The 27,807-nt window shown below is 44.8% G+C and overlaps 1 protein-coding gene across 6 annotated transcripts in view; it reads right to left on the reverse strand.

The window, feature by feature from the left end:
• Nucleotides 1–27,807, reverse strand: part of SLC8A1 (solute carrier family 8 member A1) — a 303,786-nt gene that overhangs the window by 239,824 nt on the left and 36,155 nt on the right. For 5 of the 6 annotated variants that reach the window (XM_081903817.1, XM_081903820.1, XM_081903816.1 and 2 more), the window contains exon 2: nucleotides 528–2,364. In XM_081903817.1, the coding sequence (XP_081759943.1) occupies nucleotides 528–2,326 (1,799 nt within the window). In that variant the 5' untranslated portion in view covers nucleotides 2,327–2,364. Of the gene's footprint in view, nucleotides 1–527; nucleotides 2,365–27,515; nucleotides 27,634–27,807 lie in introns of those variants that run through there. The other variant, XM_081903819.1, reaches the window with a different exon arrangement.

Genomic DNA, 27,807 nt, shown 5'->3' on the forward strand with positions numbered 1-27,807 from the left:
AACTTGCAACCTGACGGTGCTTATTAGTCTCAGGCTGCTTTTTGCAAAGGGAACAGCAGGGCCATCCCAGAAAAGCTCTGAAAGCAAGATCTTCCTAGCCACATACCTGATGAGCTCAAGTGTGCCTGGGAAAAGAGTCTACGATTTCTACATTGCTTTCACCTTGTACTGTTTAGAGCTACTCCCACCTGGGATCTCTGAAAAGGCTGGTAATTTCCACACAACAGTCATGTGGACTTTCGAAACAATGCACAGACACACCTCTGGGATTCACTCCTTTTGACAGCGCTCTCTGACAGGCACACAGCTTCATAACATGGGGAATCTGCATGGGTTTGTCACAGTCACACACACACACACACACACACACACACACAGCACCTAAGGTGCCATGGCTTCCTCTATATTTTGCACACAAGAGCACCCAGCATTTGATTCAGCATGAACTTTGACGATAACATTTTACCAGATATGATTGCAAGTATACCTGAACTGTTGACAAGCCACAAAGGTTTAGCAGTACTTACACAATCTCGTCGTTCTGGAACTCAAGCTCTCCGCAAGTGTCTTCGAAGTCCTCTCCGCCCCCTTTGGCCGTGCCTTCGAGGGTTTTGTAGGGCACAATAACATTTCCTCGCGCTCCAGATGTCCGTAGCACTCTCACTTCCATCGTTCCCACGCTCTCACTCACGTGAGTGACTGGCTCCTCAAAGGTAAAAATGCCAGCGTGGTCGTCGTCAAAGATCGTGACAGTGGCAGTAGCAGGCGACCCCAGGCAAGCCACGGTTGCAATGTGGTTGACCTCCAGAACACCGTCTTCTCCCTCCTCAGATAACATTTTCACATTACTGAGGTGAACGAGGAAGTTCTCGTCTTCCTCAAATATATCGTCGTCAATTATGCCCACCCGTATTTCCTTCTGCATCTCGCCTGGCTTAAACACCACAGTCCCTTCAGTGAACTCATAGTCGGAGCCAGCGTTGGCTGTGCCATCTTCTGTTCGGAAGTCAACTGAGATGGTCTTGGTCAAATCGCCACCTCGCCGAGCAATAGTTAGAGCTACCGTGCCACAGTTCTCTAGGCACTGGTAGGTGCCCTGCTCAAAAAAGACCTTACTGATAGGGTCGTTGTCTGCCACTTCACAGTTGACCTCGTGCATGCTGACCGCTTTCCTTGCCTGGTCAGCTGCATGCCTCTTCAGTATGTTGCCAGCTCCCGTCATGAGCCGAGTAGCCTGGATACGGTAAAAGGCTCGGCTCTTTTGCTGCTGGCTCAATACCTGATAGTTAGCTAGCTCTATCAGCTGCTCAACTTCTTTGTCTGGGTGCTTCTGCTTCAGCTCTTTGAGGATCCTGGCCATTTCCCTCCTTGCTTCCTCGTCGTCATGGTCCTTCTCGTCCACCTCTAGGACCAGGGTGCCGTCCAAGAAGCTTTCGACATGAGAATTCACCACCTTCCCATCCATTTCAATGTCCGCTTTGGACTGTGGCCCTTCGCCTTCGTGCTCGATGATCATGCCCCTCTGCTTGCCAGCCCTGTACTTCTTGTAGACGTACTTGTAGAACAAAAGCCTTCTGTCCGCAACCCATGCGAACACCACGCAGATGGGGAAAAAGAACAAGGTGAGCAAGCCTTCCCAGACGTCGACAACCCCAGGAGATATGACAGACAAAATCAGGTAGAGCCACGTGTAGGCAAAGATGCTCCAAGCGGCCGTGACGAAAAACACACGGAGGTGCTTAATCTTCCTGACCTCCCCATCAGGGACAACGTAGACACAGATGGCTATGATGACAAACATGTTAAAAGCAGCACTTCCTACAATGGTGCTCGGCCCAAGGTCCCCTGCAGTGAAGCCATGGCCGCACACTTCAATGACAGAAAGAAGAATCTCAGGGGCAGAAGAGCCCAGAGCCATCAGCGTTAAGTTGGAAACAGTCTCGTTCCAAACTCTAACAGTTGTCTTGGTGGTCTCGCCATTGGATTTCTTGATCGTGATCTCTCTTTCTTGGGATGTGATAACTTCTATGGATGACATGAAGCGGTCTGCTATGATGGATACTCCTAGAAACATATAGACCATAGCCACAAAGTATACGGTAGCTCTTGCTATTTTATCTCCAAAGGAAGGGTCTTGAGGCTCCCAGATTGGCAAAATCACACCTTTCTTACAGAAATAGGTACCAGTGCACGCATCCTCTTTGCTGGCATTTTCGGACGGATGTTCTGCATGCACTTTGTCCATGTGAAATAGCAGCAAGAGCACACAAACGCTTAAAAGGTGAAGACCACCCGGAAAGGCAGCTAGATTCTTTAATCCCATCATGATTGGCTTCTCGTACCAGTTTCCCAACGTTTTCCAACCTGCAGGATACAAAATTGTAAAAAACGTGTTACTCATATTCAGGTAGCAGGGGGAGAGTTGCAAAATTACTGTCTTTCCGCAGGTCACATAGATCTTCTCACATGGACAAACCCCATTTACAAAAAATAATGGTTTGTCAAGTCATTAGCGAATTGGAACAGTTATATCATGAAATCCGTACATCTGCTGTCAGCTAATGATTTCCAGTTCAACTTGCATTCAGTTGAAAATCACTGAACTAATAAACAACAACAAAACAGGTGTTTACAACCAATTAAGCTTGTCTGAATTAACATGGATTTTTGACAGCACCAGCAGATCCTTGCTGAAGTGTCACCTTTTCCCTTTTTTAATGAAACAAACAAAACAAGACACAATTTCCTGTAGCAATATCTGGTAGAGGTTTTCTAAACGCCAAATGAAAGTTACTAGTAACATTCTAAATCTGGGTAAGAATAATAAACAAACTTGTTCGCAAATTCCCTTCCTATATTTTATGGCCATGAATTATACAAAAAGTGGAATAAAAAATAAATAAACGAAGGTCAGTGGCATGCTTGTCCATTCTCCAGCATTTACATGTCGATGGGGAATTTATATGGGTCTCAGAAAGCTAGCCACCTGGAAAGTTGCCCGTGCCTTAATAACGTAAAAAAACCTCTGTTCAGAGGCCTCTGGGTACTGTATCTGATACTGGAAGCAGTGCAACTTATCCATCATGACAAGGGGCCATTGATAGCTTTATCCTCCATCAATGTGTCTGATCCCCTTAAAGCCAGCCCAAGCTGGTGGCCGTCACTTGCAGTAGCCAAAGGAAGAGGTATTTTCTTTTTGTCTGTCTCGAATCTTCTGGCATTCAGCTTCACCGGATGAGACCAGGTTCTAGCATTGAAAAAGAGGAAGAAAAAAACTCTCCCTGCCGACTTTCTCAACAGCATGTACAATCTTATACACCTGGTGCCGTCCCCGTGTTTTGGACTACAACTCATGCTGGCTGGAGCTATCGATTGCTCCATTATTGCTTTATTCTTTATTGTAAACTGTTTTGAGGGTTTCCCCACAAATCAAGCAGTGTATAAATTTGATGAAACAATCAAATAATAATTGGGAGCTGTAGACCAAAACATTTGACAAGCACCAATGCTGGAGAAGACGGTCCTAGTCTGTTTATGGTTGCTGCTCAAATTGCGTTGCTATCAGTAGGGCAACAAAGATATGGATACACTTCTTTTATCTCATTCTGCAACACAGATTCTACCATACCCCTCTCCTTCTAGATCTATGTGCATATCATATACAGTGGTACCTCGAGTTACAAACGCTTCAGGTTACAGACTCCGCTAACCCAGAAATAGTACCTCGGGTTAAGAACTTTGCTTCAGGATGAGAACAGAAATCGTGCTCCAGCGGCGAGACGGCAGCAGGAGGCCCCATTAGCTAAAGTGGTGCTTCAGGTTAAGAACAGTTTCAGGTTAAGAACGGACCTCCAGAACGAATTAAGTTCTTAACCTGAGGTACCACTGTATAACGTCTGTGGTCCACTTTCATGTATCTGATGGAGCTGCGCCTTTTCTGCTACAGCTCAAGCTACGAAACATTTGCCACAGCAGATCTACACCACTGCACATGCAACACACACACATGACTCCCCTCAACAAATCCTGGGAACTGTAGTTTGTTAATGGTGCTGGGAATGGTAGCACTCTGAAGATTCTTTGTGGGGATGAAGTCCTGTGTACTGGATGTGCTTAAAACCAGTGTTCAAAATTAGCCAGGTGCCAGGCGCATTTTGCACCTAGCTTTCAACCATTTATGAACAAGTGAAGGTGCCTGGGTGCTAAGATGGCGTCTGACACCTCCACCATTTGGAGGTCCATGCCTGGGGATCATTGGAACCGAACTGTTTTCACACACTAATAGCCCACCCTGTAGAATTCTATCAATTATATCTTAGCTGCAAGGTCAGAATGAATTTCTGGAACCAAAATGCTTTTTCTGTGCAGCCTGAGCAGGAGCAGTCACCATTAAGAAAAAGAGGTCAGAACAGGTCAATATATATGTGGGCTATCCCTGGATAAAGTGACTTTTCGTCTTTAAGTTCTCAAAGCTCTTAACCTAGCTCAGATGTTTAACTAAAAATGGCACCAGAAAGCTATGTTCCCCCTGCTATGCTGCACAGAACGTTTCTTTTCTTTTAAGCTTATTTCTGTTTGTTTGAAACATTTACATATCCTTTTTTCTATTTAAAATGTCCAAAACTGTTTACTTTAATTATAAAACAATTAAAAACGCACACAAAGAGTTTTGAAAGAACAGGAGCAGCAAAAACCTGTTCTGCAAGCCAATAAAAGCAGCAGCCAACACCAGTCCACTCTTTAAAGCCTTGGAGAATAAAAGGGTCTTCACCTGTCACCTAAAAAAGCAGGTTTTGCCTTCCTGAGAATTCGGGGCGGGGGGGGGGGGGCGGGGCGGGAATAAGGTGTGAACTTCTTTCTGTGGTCCTTTTAGTTTGCTTGTTTGCCATGGGTCTTAAGGTATAATGAAGGTTTGTTGACCAAGGAGAGTCTGCTAATTTCCTCCCCTTGGCCATAGGAGCTGGTTTTAACAGATGCTATCTCTGGCACCCATTTGTTACACAAATTGTGGCCAAAAAAAGTGGTGACTTTAAAAGGCGTCAAAACCACAGATGAGCAGAGCACCTTCTTTCCTGCCCATGAAGAGCCATTTCTTTTCCCCAGCACGTGGTAATGGGGCAGTGCACAGACCCATGCTAGAACAATGAATGATGAAGCAATGGGTAAGGCTGGGATCTAAATAGTTATATTGGATGGGCCTAATGCCTACTGAGGTAAAGGGTAAAGGGACTCCTGAGCATTAGGTCCAGTCGTGACCGACTCTGGGGTTGCGGCGCTCATCTCGCTTTATTGGCTGAGGGAGCCGGCGTACAGCTTCCGGGTCATGTGGCCAGCATGACTAAGCTGCTTCTGGGTGGCGCTGTGGGTTAAACCACAGAGCCTAGGGCTTGCCGATCGGAAGGTCGGCGTTTCAAATCCCCGCGACGGGGTGAGCTCTCGTTGCTCAGTCCCTGCTCCTGCCAACCTAGCAGTTCGAAAGCACGTCAAAGTGCAAGTAGATAAATAGGTACCGCTCCGGTGGGAAGGTAAACAGCGTTTCCGTGCACTGTTCTGGTTCGCCAGAAGCGGCTTAGTCATGCTGGCCACATGACCCGGAAGCTGCACGCCGGCTCCCTCGGACAATATAAAGTGAGATGAGCGCCACAACCCCAGAGTTGGCCACGACTGGACCTAATGGTCAGGGGTCCTCTTTACCCTTTTTAAGGGTTTGGCCCATGCCCACCAGCCTTTTTCCTTCTTCTTTTTTAAAAGCATGATGAGCTGATTTAGCATTTGTATTCCACTTTCCCAACAACAAATGTTGAGCTCAAAGTGATTTGCAGTAATCACAATAAAAAGGTAAAGGTACCCCTGCCCGTAGGGCCAGTCATGTCTGACTCTAGGGTTGTGCGCTCATCTCACTTAAGAGGCCGGGAGCCAGCGCTGTCCGAAGACACTTCCAGGTCACGTGGCCAGCGTGACGAAGCTGCTCTGGTGAGCCAGCGCAGCACACGGAAACGCCGTTTTACCTTCCCGCTAGAAAGCGGTACCTATTTATCTACTTGCACTTAGGGGTGCTTTCGAACTGCTAGGTGGGCAGGAGCTGGGACCGAAAGACAGGAGCTCACCCCGCGCGGGGACTCGAACTGCTGACCATACGATTGGCAAGTCCTAGGCACTGAGGTTTTACCCACAACGCCACCCAGTAATCTCAATAGCATTTAAAAAAAAACAAAAAACAAAACAAAAACCCATTGTGATCACTATACTATCACACAATAGCATATAAAGCAACAACAAATTCATCAAAACAACAACAACAAATTCATCAAAACAACTAATACCATTCAACAAAGTCCTAGTAACTCACAGCATCGCCAGGATACTTCCTAATCACATGGAACCAATGAAACTTGGATCAGCTCTTGAGTGTTGGACTAGACCTGGAAGATCGAGGTTCAAATCCCTGCTCAGCCATGAAACTCACTTGAGTGAACCTTGGGCAAGTCACAGACACTCAGCCTAACCTGAGCTCACAATGATAAAATGGGGAAGAAGAGAACCACATATACCACCTTGAGCTCACTGAAGGAAAAGTGGTATATAAATGGAACTAACAAACAAATAAAGAAATAAATAAATTGTGCAAGCCATTTGGATCTTAGGTCACAGGAGCAAAACCCCAGCTCAGCTCCCAGAGGACCCTGGTTTGAGACTCTATGCAGACAAGAGGTCCTGACGTACAGATGCACTTTATGGAAATGTTTACCTTACTGTGAATCCCTGTGGAACACATTCCCACTGCACAAACACTCAGTTTCTCTACAGTTTTCAGTGTGATATGTATACTCTATGTGAGATAAATCCATTCTACACTTCCTTTCCATTCAGCCACCATCAATTTAATCCATAGTTGTTGCTTTTTAAAAAATATATCTATATACAAGTGTGCTTTACGAACTCTGGTTACTTCTACTGAATACCACAGAGTTGGCAATGTTAATTGTTTAATTATATATACACATCTGTGGCAGAGAAGAAGCCTGGAAAGTTTATGTAAGATGCGAGTGATTGAAAACAGATAATTAGAATGGAAATTGCTACGTAAACTTAATCTGCAGTAGGCTGAGATTGGCACAGCTAGGAAAACACAGGATGTAAGGGTCAAACTTCAACCAGCAGCAACAGACCAGTGTGCAGAAGCCAGGCTGCCATTAACTTAATATAAAGTGGCAGGCAGTGGTGGAGGGGTAAAGTACACCAAGGCCAAGAGCCAAGCCCTCCTCTCCAGCACTTCTCCCCACTAAAATTGCTTTCTTTCCAATGCCTTTTTCTTGAGCTGGGATCTGAGATCAAAAACTGCATTTAAAAACAAGTGATGCTTGGGGGAGGAATCTGATTCCACTTCCCTCTCCTACCTGTCAATGCTTCACCCCCAACCTCCCACTTTATATTAAAATCAAGATGACCCACGTTTATTTTATTTACCATATTTTTCACTCTATAAGACACAATTTCCCCCCTCCAAAAATTAAGGGGAAATGTGTGTGCGTCTTATGGAGTGAATGCAGGCTCCATGGCTTCAGTGAAAGCAACGCGAAGCCTCTGAAGCGCAGTGGGAGCGCTTCCACCGTGCTCTAGAGGCTTCGCATTGCTTTCGCTGAAGCCTGGAGAGGTGCCGCGCAGCTTTCCCTCTCTGCGCAGCGCCCCTTCAGCGAAGTGGGAGGAGAAATGGAAGGGGCTCCGTTTCTCCTGCCACTTTGCTGAAGGGGCACTGCGCAGAGAGGGAGAGAATTTTTTTTTTCTTGTTTTCCCCCTCTAAAACTAGGTGCGTCCTATAGAGCAAAAAATAGTGTTTCTTTTGCATCTATGTCCCACATTTTTCTCCAAGGGGCTGAAAGCAGTGAACATAGTTCTCGCCCCTCATTTAATCCCCACAACAACCCCATAAAGCAGGTTAAGTTGAGATGCAGTGACTGGCCCCAAGGTCACCCAGTGACTGGGGATTTGAACCCTGATCTCTGACACTCTAACCACTACACCACACTGGCTCTTGTGTCCTGCATGGAAAAGTCTTGTTTAACCCGAATCCTGTTTACGGTACTTGTGCACCACAATGCACTTTCATAAATCAGATCATTGCATGCACCGGTTTCCTCTCCAGAAATGCCCCTTGCTGAACTCCCAAACTTCCTTAAGCTCAGAGAAGCAGTTTACAGTTTGGGACTTGTGAGCACTTGCACATGGATTAGTATCTCCACTGGATCCTAGCCATTGTCATCCGCTGATCAGATTTTTATCAAAGACATGTCAACAAGAATGCAAGTTCTTTCAAAGTGAGTGCACTACTAACCCCTCCATCGATGAACCTCTTCAAAACAGGCAACAATGTTTATGAGAGCAAATCTGTTGGGTGCGGGAGGAGCTGTTTTCTGGTTGGGATTACAATCCTAGCTGGAAAAGAACTTTCAGGGTCACAATGTTCACCTCGAATTATAAGTCACCACAGTTTTCTTCCAAGTGAGGGAATTACAAACTTTGGCAAGGTCACCACCCACCACTAGGATATTGAACATAGTGAATGTTCAGCTTCAAGGAGAAGATATTTTGCAGCAAAGCTGATCAAAAACACTGGAAAATAAAATAAAATAATCACAAGTATTACACTGAACTGAGATTGCCTTCACGTAGAAAAACAATAAATGTTCCCACAAGTATTGTGGTTCCCCATTAAGACAGGTGCCATCTGGATATATTTGACTTTCAGAACTGCTGTGTTATGAACCATTTTTACATGGGTAGATTACATCAGCAAATATAATGGTTATAGTATTTACATTTTCTAGTTACTGAACACTGGTAACCGGTGTAGGCAAGCACTGGAGCAAATCCTTTTGTTGCTCTTGTTTACTTGCAAGAGTGAGGGCTCATCCGAAGGCAGCCATCAACAGAGAGTTCTTAGGGGCCAAAGAAAAAAGGGACAATTTCGTACCTGTTTGGCCTGATTTAGTTTCATTTGAAAGCAAGGAGGAACATGGTTGAGCATCACCCACACAGCTTACAGACAAATATGGCTGCTAAAGTGACTCAGGGCATTTGAATACTTTAAATACTTTCCCTTGGTATAATGGAGCCCATGTTTTTGTTGCCCTGTCTTGTTTAACCATAATGTCTGTGCTATAAATAGTTCCAGTCTCTACCTTCCACGCATTCACATACCTGTGCTTTGTCTATTTTGGTTTTATTTTATGTCTTGTCTTTTTCCAACACTGATCCGTAACTGTATATGGACTACGTATAACGTCATCAGAAACTGTTTGATAACACCGCATTTTGCAGAATTCTGTATAAACTTACTTTTGAAAAGTAATGAAAAATATTTAAACTGCATGTATTACATTAATCACCTACTTTGCCCTTAATGCAGGCCCCATTCTGGATTAGGACATTGGCATGGGTGTGTGTGCAATCCTCTGCCTTTTTGTGATCCTGATCTGGTTGGGCCTCTTGTCGCTTCTACTTTTTGAAAATGAAATGTATATACTGCTTGAGCGCAATGAACCTTCCAAGTGATTTATTTGCATGGAGAAAAGCTCCCATTAGATTTAATGAGATTTCCCCCCATGGGAACAGCAAAGCCAATGGATTCTCTCTCTGTCTCTCTGTCTCTCTGTCTCTCTGTCTCTCTGTCTCTCTCTCTCTCTCTCTCACACACACACACACACACAATCATGCCAGGGCCACTCTGGTAAGATATCTGTGAAAGAAAAACCTTGGATGTAGAGGGCAAACCATGGCTTGTGTCCAGCTATGTTTTACTGAGAGCCCATTCTTTTCAATGGGTCTTCTCTTGGTAGGACCTGCGCTAGATACAGCCAGAGCTATTAACAGAATACAGAGCAGGAAAAGGTAATTTATGGTGTGCCTCCCAAACTACAAAGGCAGGCAAGTCATGCAGTCCTTTTGCTGAAGCTAAGTGCACTTGGGTAGAGTCAACATCTGGGATGCGTCTGGATGGGAGATTGCCTGGGAACCCCATGCTTGTGTTCCATGGAAGAAAGGCAGGCTATAAATATGAAGATTAAATACATTGGGTAGATATCTTGTTTTACTGGATGCAGAAGCTACACTCTAATGCCCCACCAATCTTTTCACCCAGACTGTGAGAGAATTATGGGCAAATGAACAGGCCAGCCTCACATGCGCTCAGACTTATGTCCATGGTTTGGGAAAGACCATAACTTCTACAGCAAACATTTAAGTGTCGCGACAGATAAAATCTTCAGGGTTTTGTCACTGCATAGCTTGCCTCTGGAAATTCAGTCATGTTCTACACATGATTTGTAGGGGCTTCTATTTGCTTTTATATTCTATTACGTACACTGGAAGCAGTTTGTGGGGGTGAAGAGCTAAGTTTCTTTAGTTTTAGCTTAGTCATATGGCTTCAGGCAGTCAGTTTGACTGAGTGTCATTTGGTAAGAAAACCGATCCCCTTTGGGATGGTTTAGATGGCTTCCTCCAGAACCACAGCCGTGAACAGTTTCAGAGCTCTATTCTGCCACTAACAGCTTAAAGGAATATTACACAAGAAGATGAAATGCTGTCATTTAACACTGCCACATGTGTTATGATTATGTACATGTACACACATACATCCCATAAATCAGTTGGGGAACTAGTGTGGAATCTGGTTTTCTAGGAATCTTGTCTTGCTTTAAAAACAAAAAAGCATGGTGCTAGTCCTGATTGTCAGTGAGCTGGGAAAATACGTAAGTGAGCATGAGTGAACGAACCTTTTTGAGCCCATGAACACATTTGGAATTTTGAAGGAGTGCCATAGGCAGTGCCTCCTCTGGTTACTTCTCTTCCTTTGGACTACCTTGGACTATTCTTCCCATTATCACCACCGCACAGAAAGAGATAAAGCATGCATATACAGTGGATGCTCGGGTTGCGAACATGATCCACACGGGAGGCATGTTCACAACCCGCAACGTTCGCAACCTGCAGCGCCACACCTGCGGGTTGTGATTCGGTGCTTCAGCGCATGCGCAAAGCGCAATTTAGCACTTCTGCAGGTGTGCGACAGTCGGAACCCGGAAGTAACCTGTTCTGGTACTTCCGGGTTTTGGCGCGTCTGTAACCCAAAAATCGCAACCTGGAGTGTCTGTAACCTGAGGTATGACTGTACATAATTTGTTTTGGGATCTGGGGAAAAGTCAGATCCAGTAAAATTAAAAGCTGAATGATTTTACACAGAGTACCCCCAAAAGCCACCAAGAAATTAATGCTTCTGTTGGTAACACTGCTCAGTAAAAACACAGAGATCTGCAGCTTCCCAGCATCACCAAAATATTGATGATGATGAGGAGGAGGAGGATATTATTTATACCACGACCATCCAGCCGGGTTTCCCCAGCCACTCTGGGTGGCTTCCATCAAGATGTTAAAAATACAATAAAACATCAGTCATTAAAAACTTCCCTAAACAGGGCTGCCTTCAGATGTCTTCTAAAAGTCAGATAGTTGTTTATTTCCTTGACACCTGATGGGAAGGTGTTCCACAGGGCACAAATCTGCCTGGATGGTGATGATTTTCTGAAGTGGTTGGACTTCATGCACTGTAGTCGCTGCTGGCACCAGCGAGGAGAGGAGAGGGGAGAGGTCAGCTCTGTGCATGCACATGCATGCTGGATAGGTTCTGCCAGTGCATTTGCACAGCACTCACTGCCCCTCTCCAGATAAACTGCACTTCCATGTCAGCCACGCCTAATGATTTTCCTCATGTAGGAGGGCAAGGAACCCACTAAGACATCACTGAGCACATTTGTGGACCACACAGCTAACCTATATGGTTTTGAGGTGACCCCATTTAAAGCTTATGAAGATCTAGTGTGCTTTTTTCTTTTTTACTTTTAATTAGTTTTTTAAATGATGCACGTGTTAATGGGTGCCGGCACAAAATGGCTCCTGTGAGCAGCAAAGAAGAAGAAGTGGTGGTACTACAAACCAGTGAGCGCAGGAAACAAAGCACTATGAAGACCCATAATGATCCATGTCCCACATCCATGATATTTATGGGTCAGTCAATGGAGACGGCTCTGATCTGTGATTTGATGGTGGTTTCAGGGAGGGGAATGGGAAAACTACGCAATTTTTCAAGGATTTGTTTTACTAGATTTGACCTAGATTTACTAGATTGGCACACGCACATTCTCTGCCCAACAAACACTGAAGTCTCTACCTCCTTTCCCTGAATCTTGCTGCTCTCCACTTTTTCTCCCTTTCGCTTCCCTCAGTCCATCCACCTCTGGAATCTCCCAGATCATCCCTTTTACCTCATACCCAGCTGGAGTTCATGAGGGAGCAGAGGGGCAGATCTGCCTTGAAAACTTGATTATAATAATAATAATTTAAATCCTGCCCCCACCCCACAAAAAGGAGAGAAAGGGGTTTCTAGTATATATACCAAGTAAAAGGTAAAGGTAAAGGACCCCTGGATGGTTAAGTCCAGTCAAAGGCGACTATGGGGTTGCGGCGCTCATCTCACTTTCAGGCTGAGGGAGCCGGCGTTTGTCCACAGTTTTCCAGGGCATGACTAAACTGCTACTGGCGCACGGAGGACCGTGACAAGTGTCAGAGCACATGGAAACGCAGTTTACGGTCCCGCCACGGCGGTACCTATTTATCTACTTGCACTGGCATGCTTTTGAACTGCTAGGTTGGCAGGAGCAGGGACCGAGCAACAGGAGCTCACCCCGCCGGAAGGATTCGAAAAGCCAACCTTCTGATCAGCAAGCCCAAGAGGCTCAGTGGTTTAGACCACAGCGCGACCCGCGTCAATATACCAAGTATGATGAAGGAAGTGGGTTTTGCTTTATTTGTCTTACTGACCATTCTTTTAGAAACTGAAACAACCACACTGTTGCCTCAGAAATGTATCTCCCATTTCTAGTCACGAAGGGCGTCCTTCAATCAACGAAGGTGACCAAAGTATGAGGGAATGAAAGAGAGCAAGAGGCTTGTCCTCTCTCTCTCTCTCTGTGTGTGTGTGTGTGTGTATAATATAAAATATTTCCTGTTATACCTGAGATTGCTGTGTAAAAATGATGTGACTATTAATTATGCCATGTGGAACATTTTGGGTGGGTGATTGCTTCATGCTGAGTCAGAAGAAGGCTTGAGTTAACTAGGGAGATAGGGTGAAGTCATTTTTTAAATAGACAGCATTTGAAAAACAAAATACGTCCAACAGAAGCACCAGCGGTTAACACGAATTCATAATTCAATGGATCCCAGCTGTCCCCTGAAATAAAACCCTCTTCAACTGACATCTGAAAACTAATAGAGAAGGATAAAATACGTAATGCATTAATTTGCTTGGGGTTTGGGGGAGGAATGTGGCACGGAATAAATCCGACCACAGTAATGAGGCACCCCAATGACTTTTTGTTCTTAGGAGATTATTTCAAGGGAGAACATGCCATGAAGAAACATTCAGGACTGTGCTGCCTAACAGCCCAATTCTGCACAGAAAAGACTCAAAAATAATATTGTAGAGCTGGAAAAGGGCAACCAAAATAAGACCAAGGGGCTGGAGCAGCTCTTCATAAGGAAAGGTGACATCATTGGCAGCAAAACTCAATAAAATATTTTTTTTTAAAAAAGATACATTTGGGGCCATCCAACATGGATGGTTTTAAAAGGGAATCGAACAAATTCATATCGGATAAGACTATCTATGGCTACTTGTCATGATGGCCATATTACCTCCATATCAGAGGCAATATGCATAGGAGAGGGCTCCTGTCTTCTGATATGCCCCTGGCTGGCAACAACAACAACAACAACAACAACAACAACAACAACAACAACGTTTTGTTATTTATACGCCACTCATCTGGCTAGGTTTCCTCAGCCACTCTGAGTGGCTTCCAGCACATATAAAGACATAATAAAACACTAAAACATTTTTTTAAAAAATAATAATAATAGTGATAGCTAGAAGGGAAGAAAATGAGAGAAGAAAGGAGGAATATGTTTAAATGGTAGGGAAGAGGAATGACAGAAATAGCTTGTGGGAGAATAGGGTGCAAGTTAAGTGTGAAAGGAGAAGGAGAGAAGAAATTACAGGAGATGAGTAAAATTACTTTCAGGGGCATGTATATAAGATAAAACTTAGAATCTCTCAGCTTAGAACAGAATGCTGGACTCTATATGTCTCTGACTTGTTCCACCAGGGCTTTTCTTATTTTCTTTGCTCTAATGCAAGCGCCAGACTCTAATATATCCAAGGGATGACATTGGAGCAGAGCCGCAGCAGGTAAATGGAGCTCATATGATGTCCTGCAAGATATCGAAAAGGCAACTGGAGTACTGACTGCCTTCTCGCCCAGAGCAATGCTGGCAATTCTTTAGTTGAATGGGGGCAATAGTCCTGTTCCATTTTGCTGCAGATGATGCTTTTTTACCCAAAAAAGTAGACACCTCTCAATGAGCTTCACTAGCTGAACCTAAGCAACTAACACTCAGCCGTCCAAACATAGCCCAATAACATTTGCAACATTAAGTGGATTTTGGGCTCCAGTTGCATCATATATGGTGAATCAGCTTTCTCTAACAGATAAATCTTGCATATTTGTGTGCGTTTGTGTGTTCATGTGTACATCCATGCATGAAACCCATTTAAGAGTTTGCAATACATGCATTTTATATTTAAGAAGCTTATGGAAGTCCACCTGCATGGTTTTGTTTACACGTGCAGTTACTCAAATAAAAATTCTTTTGAAAGCAAACGAATAGAGCACAGGCTTGCCTGTAATTTTCAGTATCTGTGGGAAGCCATGTGTTTCAAGGAGCAATGCAATATTGCAAGATCTCCCTTAAGATGATTCTGCTGACAAGGCCTGTTCGGATATTCTTGTGTGTCCTACATTTATCCAGAACTTAGGCAAGAGTTCCGCAGAAAACCCTCTGGCAAGAATGGGAAGCAGATGGTTCAAGAGGAATTATTACACTTGGGGTCACTGCGTAAGGTTGTGAAGAAGAGCAGAGCCTCATCACGGTCTGGACCAGCTCCACTGCCTTAAAAGGATTTGGCACAGGTACCCTCAGCCGGCACAGCTGCGTTAGAACAGATTAATAAAGCACCTGAACTTTCATTTGGATCCTTATTCCCACGAGCCCTTTTAATGTACAAATTCTTCTAAAACAAATTTCAATAGGCAGAAGCAAGCCACAAAATATATTGTATCATCTTTGCCGTCTTTTTGATGCACAGTCTGACAGGTTGCATGTAAAAAAAAAAAAAGATCATGTGAAAAAAAGATCTTATACATCAACTGACACAGCAAGAAGAAATAATTTTAGAGCAAATGGCAAAAGGGGTTTGAGGAAGGGGGGGGTGAGGTGGAAATCAGCATGCACACTGCGGGTCTCCATGCAGCCTGCCCTAAATAGAGCAATGCTGAATTATGCACCTTGCATACATGATGCAAATCAAGCAGATTTGCTAATCCTGCATTATTCATTTTGTTTCTGCCAATTCACGAGGGCAGGGGTGCAAGGGTCTATGCAGGATGCTGAAGCCTCGTCCCTGGAATTCCCATCCCTTGACAGGAGCCACAGTTCTGTGGTAAAGCACAATATTTGCATGCAGAAGGGCCCGGGTTCAATTGCTGGCATTGGTGGCAGCAGGGCAAGGGAAGGGATCTCAGCCTGAGACCTGAGAGAGCTGGTCCACAGCCGGAGTAGACAGTGCTGTACTAGATGAAACAATGTCCTAGTGCAGAAGGAAGCTGCTCCCTACGATCACTAGAAAGTCCCTTCTCTCCCCCGACATGCCACTCCTGTGTTTTCTGCTTCTGAAATAAGCAAACCTTAGCAAACTACAGCTTCAAATGTACCTGAAAGGTGTAGTGTGAACACAGCCTTCGTTTCTTGTTTCCATTCTGCTGCAGCTCACATAACGGCAGCATATACAATGTCCTGTTTTGACAATCCTGACTCTCTTTCCAAATCCCTGAACCAAGGTGGCTGAAATTGCAACAGTCCGAGTGACTATGAGACTTTATCAAGGATTTATCATTGTTGCTTTTAAAAACATCTTCTGAAAACATAAGACTGGCAATCATAGATCACAATACATCTTTAAAACACAATTAATACCCAAATTAAAAAACAGGCAAAACATAACTCTCTGAACACTTTACTGAACCGCTAGTGGCAGTCTAAGGCTGCAAACCTATACCTACCTCCCTGGGAGGAATAATTTTGAGCATAATACATAAATGGGGACACGGGTGGCGCTGTGGGTTAAACCACAGAGCCTAGGACTTGCTGATCAGAAGGTCGACGGTTCGAATCCCCGCGATGGGGTGAGCTTCCGTTGCTCGGTCCCTGTTCCTGCCAACCTAGCAGTTCGAAAGCACGTCAAAGTGCAAGTAGATAAATAGGTACCGCTCCAGTGGGAAGGTAAATGGCATTTCCGTGCACTGCTCTGGGTCGCCAGAAGCAGCTTAGTCGTGCTGGCCACATGACCCAGAAGCTGTACGCTGGCTCCCCAGGCCAATAAAGCGAGATGAGCGGCGCAACCCCAGAGTCAGTCACGACTGGACCTAATGGTCAGGGGTCCCTTTACCTTACCTTTACATAAATGTATCATTGCACAGCTAATAACTTGCAGCTAGATTCTCTCCATGTTTACTCAGATGTAAGCTCACTGAATTCAACTGGAACTCCTCCACTGAAAATAAGCATACGATATAGCCATAGCTTTACAACACTTGTGAAAAATACTCACAACTGGTTTTGTCATGACTCCAGCAGAGTCGTCCAGACCATCTCAAGATGCACCCTAGCTGTCTTGGATTTATTTGGGACATAGAATATATTATTAAGTGAGTGGGGTTTTTTTTTAGTCAATTCCAAATAATACAATAGGAAATAGAGAGGAAGGCAATGTCTTAGGCAATGCTGGAAAAATCCTAAACAGCTGGTCAACCAGCTGCCTTCAAATTTGGCTCTGACACCTAAGAATTTTGACCTACTTTCCATCCCTCTGCAGGGCTGATGTCTAAAAATTTGATGCTCGCTGCTGTTTTTCCAGCTTTGCTGTTATGTACATTGTATACTGTGACAATCCAAGATGCAGTGGTTCTTGTAGCTTTGGTGACATTCTGCCACATTGAGGTGTGTTGTGCATGTATGCCAACTATACAATACAGTTAATTAACTTCATGCAATACAATTAATCAGAGCTGCAACAAAAAAGCATTTTGTTTTCATCAGGGCTCAAACCGACTAGCAGGCCCTGCTGGTCAACCGACTGGCCCTGCTCGTAGGTTTGCCATCGAGGTCAACCATCAAGGATGGAGGCATAAAGAACAGAGCCTTTTCTGTGGCGGCCCCACCTTTGTGGGAGCTCCCTTCTGCAGGAGGCACATGTGCCTTCCTTTTTAAAGCCTGTTTAAAAACCGCTAAAGACATTACTTTGTTCCCATCTGCTTTTAATTAATGACGTTGGGCTGGAGTTTTTAAATGTCCCTGTTCATTATTTCATATTACATTTTCTGTGGACTGCTATTTGAGTGGTTTTATCCGGCTGTTTTAGGCAATACTGAGCTAAATTGACCAAAGGTCTGACTTGGTATAAGACGTGTTCCTATGTTCCTATTTGTTTGTTTCAGAATTTATAGTCAGCTCTACATTCAAAGAGGATGCGGGTGGCGCTGTGGGTTAAACCACAGAGCCTAGGGCTTGCCGATCAGAAGGTCAGTGGTTCGAATCCCCGTGACGAGGTGAGCTCCCGTTGCTTGGTCCCTGCTCCTGCCAACCTAGCAGTTCGAAAGCACGTCAAAGTGCAATTAGAGTGCAAAGTGCAAATAGGTACCACACCGGCGGGAAGGTAAACGGTGTTTCGTGTGCTGCTCTGGTTCGCCAGAAGCAGCTTAGTCATGCTGGCCACATGACCCGGAAGCTGTACGCTGGCTCCCTCGGCCAATAAAACGATATGAGCACCGCAACCCCAGTCAGCCACCACTGGACCTAATGGTCAGGGGTCTCTTTACCTTTACATTCAAAGAACACCAGAGCAATACGCAAAAATTGAATATAAAACAGAATACAAACCATATTAAATGTGTGGTTGGCTCTTTTTTTTTTTTTTTTTTTGCTAAAAAAAATTAAGTCAGCAATAATTAAAAGCTGGAGAAACAGAATGGACTGATTTAGGAAGGCCTGAGAGAGAGAGAGAAAGATAAGTTTGCAATAAACGTCACTATTGTTATTGGTTGTTGCTATGGTCAATTATACCCAGAAAGAATGAAAGGGTTAAAAATCTTGGATTTATTTTTTATTTAGTCTTTGCCGTGTGACAGAAGGATAAGGAGGCAGGCGCCAGCCAAGCCTCCCCAGGGAGGGCGTTCCACAGGTGAAAGAGTACACAGGTGTACTACAATTACAATTAAAAGAATTGGCAACACAAGGAGCTACTAAAAATGGCTGTGCAGAAACCATGATGTGGATTTCTACTGAAGCTTTCTCCAGAAAACATGCTAAGCATACAGCAGCTGTAACGCAGCCAGCATCTACACCAGAGACGTTAAACTGTGCTAACCTTGCCGTGAAGTGAGACTTCCAATTCACGTTGTTACAGCAAATTCAGAGCTAGTTATAAAAGCTATGCTCACAGCACAGTAGCCTATTAGTTCTAAGGAGAAATCAGAAAACTTCAATCCTATATACATGTCAACTTGAACTCAGTGGGACTTACCCCCAGGTTAAGCAGGTACAGTACTGCAACTGAATTAGATTTACCCAGTGAAATCCTTCCACTAATTCCAGCCACATCATAGTTACTCCAGCAGCACCACGATAGAACAAGTCCAGTATAATTTTATTTATTTTATTATTATTATTATTATTATTATTATTATTATTATTATTATTATTATTACAGACTTCTTGTGCTCAGGCCATTTTCCTTCAAGGTAACTCTTTTAACTCTTTTGCTGCAAATATATAGTGCTTTCTCTGATAACGGATTAGAGAGCTGACCTGGGTGGGAAATAGGGATGGCGGAGGAATTCAACTCAGTTTAAAGGAGAACATGCCTAGCCTGAAATAACACGTGAACCAAAAAAACACAGCCTTCCTTTGAAACAGGCATTCTTTTGAATTTTGCAATGCAGTTCTTCAGTCAAGCGATTGGTACAAAATTGTACGTACTAGGTTAAACTATGCATAAATATGCATATATAGTGAAAGTGATGTAAGAGAATTCAGTATATTGGGGAAAACTGTTTCGCAAAAAATATGTATTTCAAGCAAAATTGCATACAAAAATGTGTATGTTGGCAAAAATTCACACTAAAATGCTGGTGTAAGTAACTTAAGTGGCATATAAATTTTTGCTAAATTAATAAAATTATACACATATGCTTGATTTCTCAGCCTGGCCTGGCCTGGCCCTTATGTCCCAATTTCCTCTGTTGTTTCTCTCAGCCTATTTCTGATAGCAATCTCCTCATGGGAAGATCCTGCACCTGCCAAGCCAGTTATTTGTAAAGTGTAATAAACTAATAATAATAATAATAATAATAATTAAAGCCACTGCAAATCTAAATTGGAACATTTCCAATTTGGCGATTATCCAAACTGAGTCTTCCTACATTCCTGGTTCAGCACTGAAATTCGCCATTCCAAAACTCACCCCCCGCCCAGTAAGAATTGCATTGCTGCTGGAAGCTAACTGCGTAAAATTGCATCTCCTGAATTGGCCTCACTCTGATCCCAAGCAGACAACTAACGACAACTCTGTTGCTATGGTAGGTTTCTCCTATAAACATTTACCCTTCTGGGCTCTTCTGCACCTCGCCCCCAAAATCACCAGGGAATTGAGATGGTTTTATCAGATGCTGGAGGAGCATATTATTAGCATAACCACAGTGATGAAAATTGGCAGATTTTACCAAATATGAGCATAGGCATGGTGAAGTTGATAGATGCCAGTACTGCTAACTTTCAGCCATCCATTGGTGCACAGAGCATTACTCCCGCCTCCCTTCTTGGTCCTTTAACCTATCGCTAGCCTAGGAGTCACACAACATGCATATGCAAACCTCTGCAATCTTCCCATCAATATGACTTCCATGGCACTGAAATCAAGCAAAAGGTGATATAAAAATAACCACCCAAACATTTCCCAAAAATGGGCAAAAGGCACCGGACTTCACTGAAGGCAACCCCAATGCAAAACATCTCAGGGCTATCTTATGTTTCCCGAACAGGACATTTCAAAATGTTTAAACAATTATGAAACCATGACTGATCTTTTGGTTCTTTCTCTTCATATCACCGTGTCTGATTCTTTCTCCAGGAACCTTTCAAAATAAAATCAGCAGACAAAATGGAAAGGCAGCTGTGCATCTATGAACAATAGTTCATAAGTTAAAGGTTTGGAACACCGGAGCATCAGGCAGGCAGGCAAAGCCGAGAACTTGGATGGATAAAAAAGCTATTTATTTATTTGCTTGCCTCCTTGTTTGTTTGCTTGCTTGGCACCCATCACCACCCTAGGTAAAGATGAAAGGGTAAAGGACCCCTGAACAGTTAAGTCCACTCAAAGGGGTTGCAGCGTTCATCTCGCTTTCAGGCCTAGAGAGCTGGCGTTTGTCCACAGAAAGCTTTCCAAGTCATGTGACCAGCATGACTAAGCCACTTCTGGTGCAATGGGATACCGTAATGGAAGCCAGAGCGCACGGAAATGCCGTTTACAGTGGTACCCTATTATCTACTTGCACGGGTGTGCTTTCAAACTGCTAGGTTGGCAGAAGCTGGGACAGAGCAACGGGAGCTCAATTTGCACCAAGGTAACCCAAATTCTACGTCAAAGAATGTTGAACAAGTCTAAATTATGCAAATCATTGTTAATATTATGCTTATTTTGCAAAAAATTATTCAGCTAGGCATAGAGGAGGAGGAAGGAATAGTACAGAGAACCAGCAACGATACCTGCGTCACTTATTCAGTCACTGTTCCGGTTCTTGAATTTTACCACATTGCCCACACACTTTCAAGCCTTTATTCACAGCCTTAAAGACTAGAAATGTTTGGGTTTTGTTTCTAAATTAAGGCTGTGATTCTCAAGGAGCTGAATTCTGCACCCAGCACCACTTTCGCTTGAGCATATGCTGAACTGCTTGTAGAACACTAAAGGCTCTGACTGCATTGCAATGTGGTTTGGAGTAGAGTTTAATTTGTAAAAGGTTTTACAAATTTGCAAAATAATGTTTCTACTGCGGAAAGATGCAACGGCAGGATGGAATAGTAGGGAATTAGGGGCTGCGTCTGAATAAGTCTGTGCTCACCTTTCTGTGTGAATAGTGACAGACAAAGGCACACCATCTACGTAATAGAGCCCAGAATCTGTCCCAGAATAGGGGCCCCACTTCTTTTGGCATGGTGTCCCAGATAATTGGACAGGAGTGTCAAAAGGAAATAATAGTGGCAGCAGATGAAAATTGGCAGCTACTTCAGCACTCAGAAGGAGCAGCCACAAAGACCAATGCTAGCATTCACTGCAAGAATTACTTAAGGGTTATGGTACTCAAAATGTGAAGCAGACCTCCTTAAGGATTTGAAGATTTGAACATATTCCATCAGCAGATCATCATTTCCACTGGATTTTCCACAGTCCATTTTGTAGGCCACTTCAAAACTCCTGTCATTTAAAGCCCTTAATGGCTCGGGGCCAGATTACCTGAAAAACCACTTCCTCTCATATGTACCTACTCAGAATTTGAGATAATAATAATTACCCCCCCCCCCCGCAAAGACACACACAATTCAAAGGACATAGATTGTTTAATTAGCCAAAAGCCTAAGAGATAAGGAATGTTTTTGCCTGGCTGACACCTAAAGATATGCAATGATGGCGCCAGGCAAGCCTCCCTGGGGAGAGCATTCCAGAAGTGGGGAGCCACTGCAGAAAAGACTTGTTCTTCTGTTGCCACCCCCTAGACCAGGGGTAGGCAACCTAAGGCCCATGAGCCACAAGCAGCCCACGGGGGTCATTTAACCAGCCCAGGAGCCGTCCATGAACTGAGCCGCTCACTCGGCAAGTCCCTGCGCGCTGCACTAAACCGGTGCAGCACGGTGGGGAGACTCGCTTCTGTGGTGCCATAAATCGTGTCTGTGCATGCACAGACGCTGGAAATCATAGCCATGCGCACGTAATCTGGCCCACAGAGAGATCTCCACTGGAGTGAACCGGCCCAAGCGAGGTAAACCTTGCTGGCCCCTGCCCTAGACCTTTTGTGGAGGAGGCTTCCCGAGAACTGTGTGTTACACAGACCACCTCTCTCCCCATATGAGCCAACCTGGACCCCTGCAACCATCATTGGACGCCCTTATTCATGTGCCTCCTCCGCAAGAGTCCCAAAGGGCGGCGATATGAGAACGAGCTTTTTCTGTGGCAGGCTCCCCATTCATGAAATGCTTCTCCCCACTTCGTGCCTTCAGCTTTAGGAGCCAGGCGGAAACATTTCTCTTCAACTAGGCCTTGGGCTGACTAACATTCTATGGTGTTTTAAATGTGTTTGTGGGAGGTGGGGGTTATTGGTTTGTTCCTTGTTTTTGATTTTGTTTTACTACGTATTTTGTGTTCTCATTCGCATTTTTATGTTGCGAAACACCCTGTGATCTTCAGATGAAGAGCACTATACAAATTTAATAAAGGCCACTAATATTAAAATCTGACTTGATCTAATTTTGCAACCCCAACCAAGTGTGCTTACTCATAAATGAAAGTCACACTACATTTAAAGGGGCATGATAAGAATGAGAACGGTTGCACTCTGGTCCTGCTTGCCGGCTTCTGGTTGGCCACCGTAGGAACACGATGCTAGACTAGATGCTAGACCCTTTGGCCTGACCTAGTAGGGCTATTTTTATGCTCTTTAGAAGAAGAATGCCTGTTATGATTATTTATCCAGCACTCGGATCTTTTAAAAGTGCAAGGAGCCATGTCCCTGCCCCAAGAAGTTTGCAATCTAGCAGCTCTATGCAACAAAGTTGTCCCATTAGAAGAAGAAGAGTTTGGCTTTAATATCCCGCTTTATCACTACAGAAGGAGTCTCAAAGTGGCTAACAATCTCCTTTCCCTTCCTCCCCAACAACAAACACTCTGAGAGGTGAATGAGGTTGAGAGACTTCAAAGAAGTGTGACTAGTCCAAGGTCACCCAGCAGCTGCATGTGGAGGAGCAGAGACGCGAACCCAGTTCACCAGATTACGAGTCTACCGCTCTTAACCACTACACCACACAAGGACTTCCATGCCTGCACAACAAAACTTCCCCCTTCCTCTACCAGTGTGCATGAGGAGAAAGCTCCATTGTGCAGGTAGAAGCGAATGGGATAACTTCATTGTATGGTAAGCCTGTAATTCAAAGCAAATGAGACAATAGTGAAAGGAAAGAAAAAGAGAGAGAAGGGGAAGGAATATGTGCTTATTTCAGTCAAGCCTCCATAGGCTTGGTTGCCATATAGTCTTAACAGAAGAGGTGGGTTTTGAGGAGTAGAAGAGGTGGAGCCAAAGAGACATTCTGAGAGGCACTTCCAGGCATGAACGGCAGCAACGAAGAAAGGGTAGATTTCTTTGAGGGGAACAGGAGGCCTTCAGGTGAGTAAAGGTGGTGCAGCTGGAGGAGTGAAAGTCACAGACAATGTTGGGGTGGAGGTACACAGAAGCAGTACGTGTGCTTTCTGAATAAACAAGCATAGCATCAGAAATCTGTTGTTTTTCTACTGAGAGAGTACATGAGAAACCTTGGGATGCTCAGCAGATGCTATATATAAAAATGCTGATAGCTCAGTTGGTAGAGCATGAGACTCTTAATCTCAGGGCCAAGGGTTCGAGTCCCGTGTTGGGCAAAAGATTCCTGAATGGCAAGCGGTTGGACTAGATGACCCTCGTGGTCCTTTCCAACTCTATGAAATAGTCAATCCTAGTATAATACAAGTTCTATGAGTATCATTATTCTTAGCACACCCAGAACCAAGAAAAACAGTGAACACTGCTTGCTGAGATGCCTGTCTTCATTTTTCCATGCTGCCCTGGTGCAGCGCACAGATATAGCAGTGGCCAGGTGAAAGACAAAATCAGAATCTTAATTTATCAGGACTGCTTACGTCTAACTACCAGATAATGGGCAACAATGACAGAAAGTGGGCTATCTCTATCACATCAAGGCTAATAATTTCTCTAAGCAGTTCTGAAGAAAAAGGAGGAGGGTGTGGCAATCAAATTACAAATTGAGAACCAAGATAAAATGTTTAGGTGCCCAATATAGGCTGCAGATTTTGTGGCACTCGGCACTGAATGCAATCATATGCACTTACATGGGAGCAGTGGCAAGAGATGCGCATTGGAACTGATAAGGCAGAAGGCAAGAAGCCTGAACGGTAGTTGGAGCCAATGACAGGCAAAGCCAACTAATTCTAGTGTTGCCGTCCTCTTTGCTGAGTTCTACAAGGGCAACACTGAGAAGGAGGAAGCGGACAGGTTGTGCCACCCTCTGAGCTGCTTGTCAGTAAGAAGGCAAGCAGGTGGGGGCTGGCCAAGCAAACACTGGAGTGTGTGGGGCAGTGCCCCCTTTGCCTTCGCTGCATCGTGGGAGTAAACCCCACTGTGAACTCCGTGGGGCTTTTTCTGAAGACACATGCATTTTATTGGGCTGCCTATGTTGCATTTTCTAGGCGCTACAACGGCTGGCTTTTTAAATAAAAATAAAAAATTGAAGCACCTGGAATCTTTCCAACATTGGTGCTTTAATCATCTGGCCGGTTGCTGTCAAAACGCTGAACTAGACGGACTTCTAGGCTAAGCCAGCCAGCACACAATTCCGATGTTTTCTGACACAGAAGGACACAGAAGGACCATGAGGCTCTGGGAACCCCTGATATGGGGTGCCAGCAAGAACGACTTCGTCCCATGGGAAGAAGGATCTGGGCAGCTCCATAGAAAAGTGTGGAGCTGGGGTAGTAGATTTTAGCATTATTTTAAAAAAAACAGCCTCCTGAACACCTTGGGAATATACTGTATAAAATTTGTTCAGGTTGCAGAAGGATTCGGCAGATGGAAGTGGGAGAAAAAAAATGTCACTGAACCACCTAGCTGATTAAAGATGATGAGAAGACAGAAAGAGAGAAATCGGTCCTGCACACCTGGATGGATTTGAACAGACTGCCTATAAAGCTGGAACAAAGAGAGCAGCAAAATTAATTGCATCCACTAGAGCTAACCCTTTTGTATGTTATTATGGCTTTCCTTCTTTTTAGAAAGTAAGGCTCTTCCCCCATCTGTTTACACGATTGGTAGTGTGTTTTGGCAGTTTGCTGCTACTATAGAACCTACCCCTGTTGGAAAGGTTGCTTTGCACAGCCAGGATATTAAAAAATCAGCCAGGCTGCTATTAAAGAATTAAACTAAAACTACTGGTAAGATGAATTCATGCCTCCACCTAGAAGATGAAACCTACGCAATGTGTTTCTTGACAATAATGGAGTTCCTAACAGTACGAATCCTGCATTGCTTGGAAAGAGAATTAGAACTCAATCAGGGCTGCAGGTGTCTCTAATTATTTTCTTTGCCTGAGGAAGAGACTTAAGTAAATATCTAAAGGGAAAGTGTGTGTTGTGGGGAGCCAGCGAATTTGCTGTGCAGGAAAAAGAAAAATCGATTTTCGTCCAACAGCAAACATGCTAAATCAAGCAAAATTAACAAGTGCTACAAAGGCAGCAGTTTGCTTTTGCTTGTCAGACTGAGCAACTGTTGTGGAAAAATGAAGAAAATTAGAGTGAGCCCCCGTGGAAGAACATTTTCCAGTTAACCCTCTACTTGCTCCCATGCTGTGCTTGAGAAATGGCATTTTCTCATCACTAAGCTTTCCACCCTCTCTCTAACATGCTGGTTTTTTGTTCCAGGGTCTTCACTATATTTCTCCCTGCTACCTTGCCTTGCTCATTAGAAACCTTGTGTGATGTACAATTAGGGCTATTTCGGAGGTGCTTTTCCCTTGCTGAAAGTCTGCAGGTTTCGGTATGTGCGGAGCTCTCTCTCCCCACCCAGGCACACAAGCACAAGTTCGGCACGCCTATTTCTGACAACCTGCTTCAAGAAACACCTGCAGATGCTTTCGGACAGCATGTTGCTCGAAGCCACTTGGGCTACTTCTTTTGCTGCTTCAAGCACCTTGCTTGAAATAGCCATCTCTAACATGCACTTCTATATACACGGCAGGGAATACCATGCAAATGCTCACCCACAGATCCCCAGCATGGCTGGCGCAAGGCTAAAAGCCACCTTCCCACAGCCATGGAAACTATAGCGGTGCTGCTACAGCCGTGAATGGCTCCACTATGGCTTTTCGTGTACGCATCCCCCCCATCTCTTTGTAGTTAAATGCTTTAGCACATTTAAGTCAATGCCATGATTAAGAAAAAATTAAAAATGCAGCTGCAAAGAGACTATTTGCAGGAGATGCGAAAGCCTCCCCCTTTGCATCCCAAGGTTGTCATCCCACAGTTGCTTAAGTTCAGGGGAGGCTCAAGGAAGGAGATGTGCACCTCATGTCTCTCAAGCATGCAGGAAGGCAGGATGATGCCCATAAGCACACTCCACCCCACCCACCCATGCAGTGGTCCCAATGCAGCTGTTCTATCCATCCGCTACCACATTGACCTATGTAGGAGGGAGCGGCAGGGGCATGGAAAGGGAGATTCCTTTAGGTGGGTGTGTTCTACAGTCATGCTAGAAAGAGATACCTGGATCCCGATAGCCTCTGGCTTATCCCTCAACCAGGACACCTCTCCCTCCCACCCACCCACTTTGACGGCTTCAGCCCTTTCCTCCCCAGCGCTGAAATGAGATGCAAGAATCGCACGAGGTTCCAAGCTATGGTTTCTCTCCCTTTCCAGGCAAACTCTGGTTCCCATCCAGAACCGTGCTGCCTGCACACACGATCTCTCTCTCAACACACACACACCGCTTTTCCTTTGCTGGTCACAGAGCAGTTGCTAAGAATAAGACGACGAGTTTGCCTAGAAACTGCAGCGTTTTTTAAAAAAAAATAATGATAATCATCCTTTTCCTGATACCCTCTGCATATGCAGACCCTCCAGCCACCGGCGCAGTCTCCACCCCTCTGCCTCCCATTTACTGCGGGAGAGGGGTGCCCTTTCCCTGGCTGAAGACGCCCAGCGCCGTTCGCTTCCCCTTGCACACAAAACCAATCACACCCCAAAAGCCACCCGGGCTGGTTCCTCTCCCTCCCGCCGACGGAAGAGGGAAATACGAATCTCCGCTCCCAGCCATTCATCATCCCGGCTGCAGCGCTGTCAATGGAGCGGACACGCCAGAGGCAGCCGCCGCCGCCGCCGCCGCTACACCAGCATCCTCCGAAGCCCGAGCTGAATCTCCTTCATCATATATACTGAAATCAGATTTTTTTAAAAAATAAAAAATGTATATTTTTACCTCCTCTGCAGCAACAGGTCCCTCCCTCGGTCGCCGGGGAGATCCCTGCAAGCAGCACGAGGTGCCTGGGAAGTTCCCACCCTGGGCAGCCACGCAGGGAGCAGCGGGAGGAGGGGAGAGAGGGTGGGCAAAGGGGGCGTGTTTGCGGAGAGGCGCGGGCAACACACACAAACAGACACACACACACACCCCGGATAGGGAACCTTGCCTAAGGAGGAGGACCAGACTTAAGCATCCCTAAGCATCCCGCCTGGAGCCCCCTCCCCAACCCCACCCCATCCCTCGTTTCTCT

The sequence above is a fragment of the Podarcis melisellensis genome (assembly GCF_964234715.1).
Source record: "Podarcis melisellensis genome assembly, chromosome: 3".
In the NCBI taxonomy this organism is placed as follows: Eukaryota; Metazoa; Chordata; class Lepidosauria; order Squamata; family Lacertidae; genus Podarcis; species Podarcis melisellensis.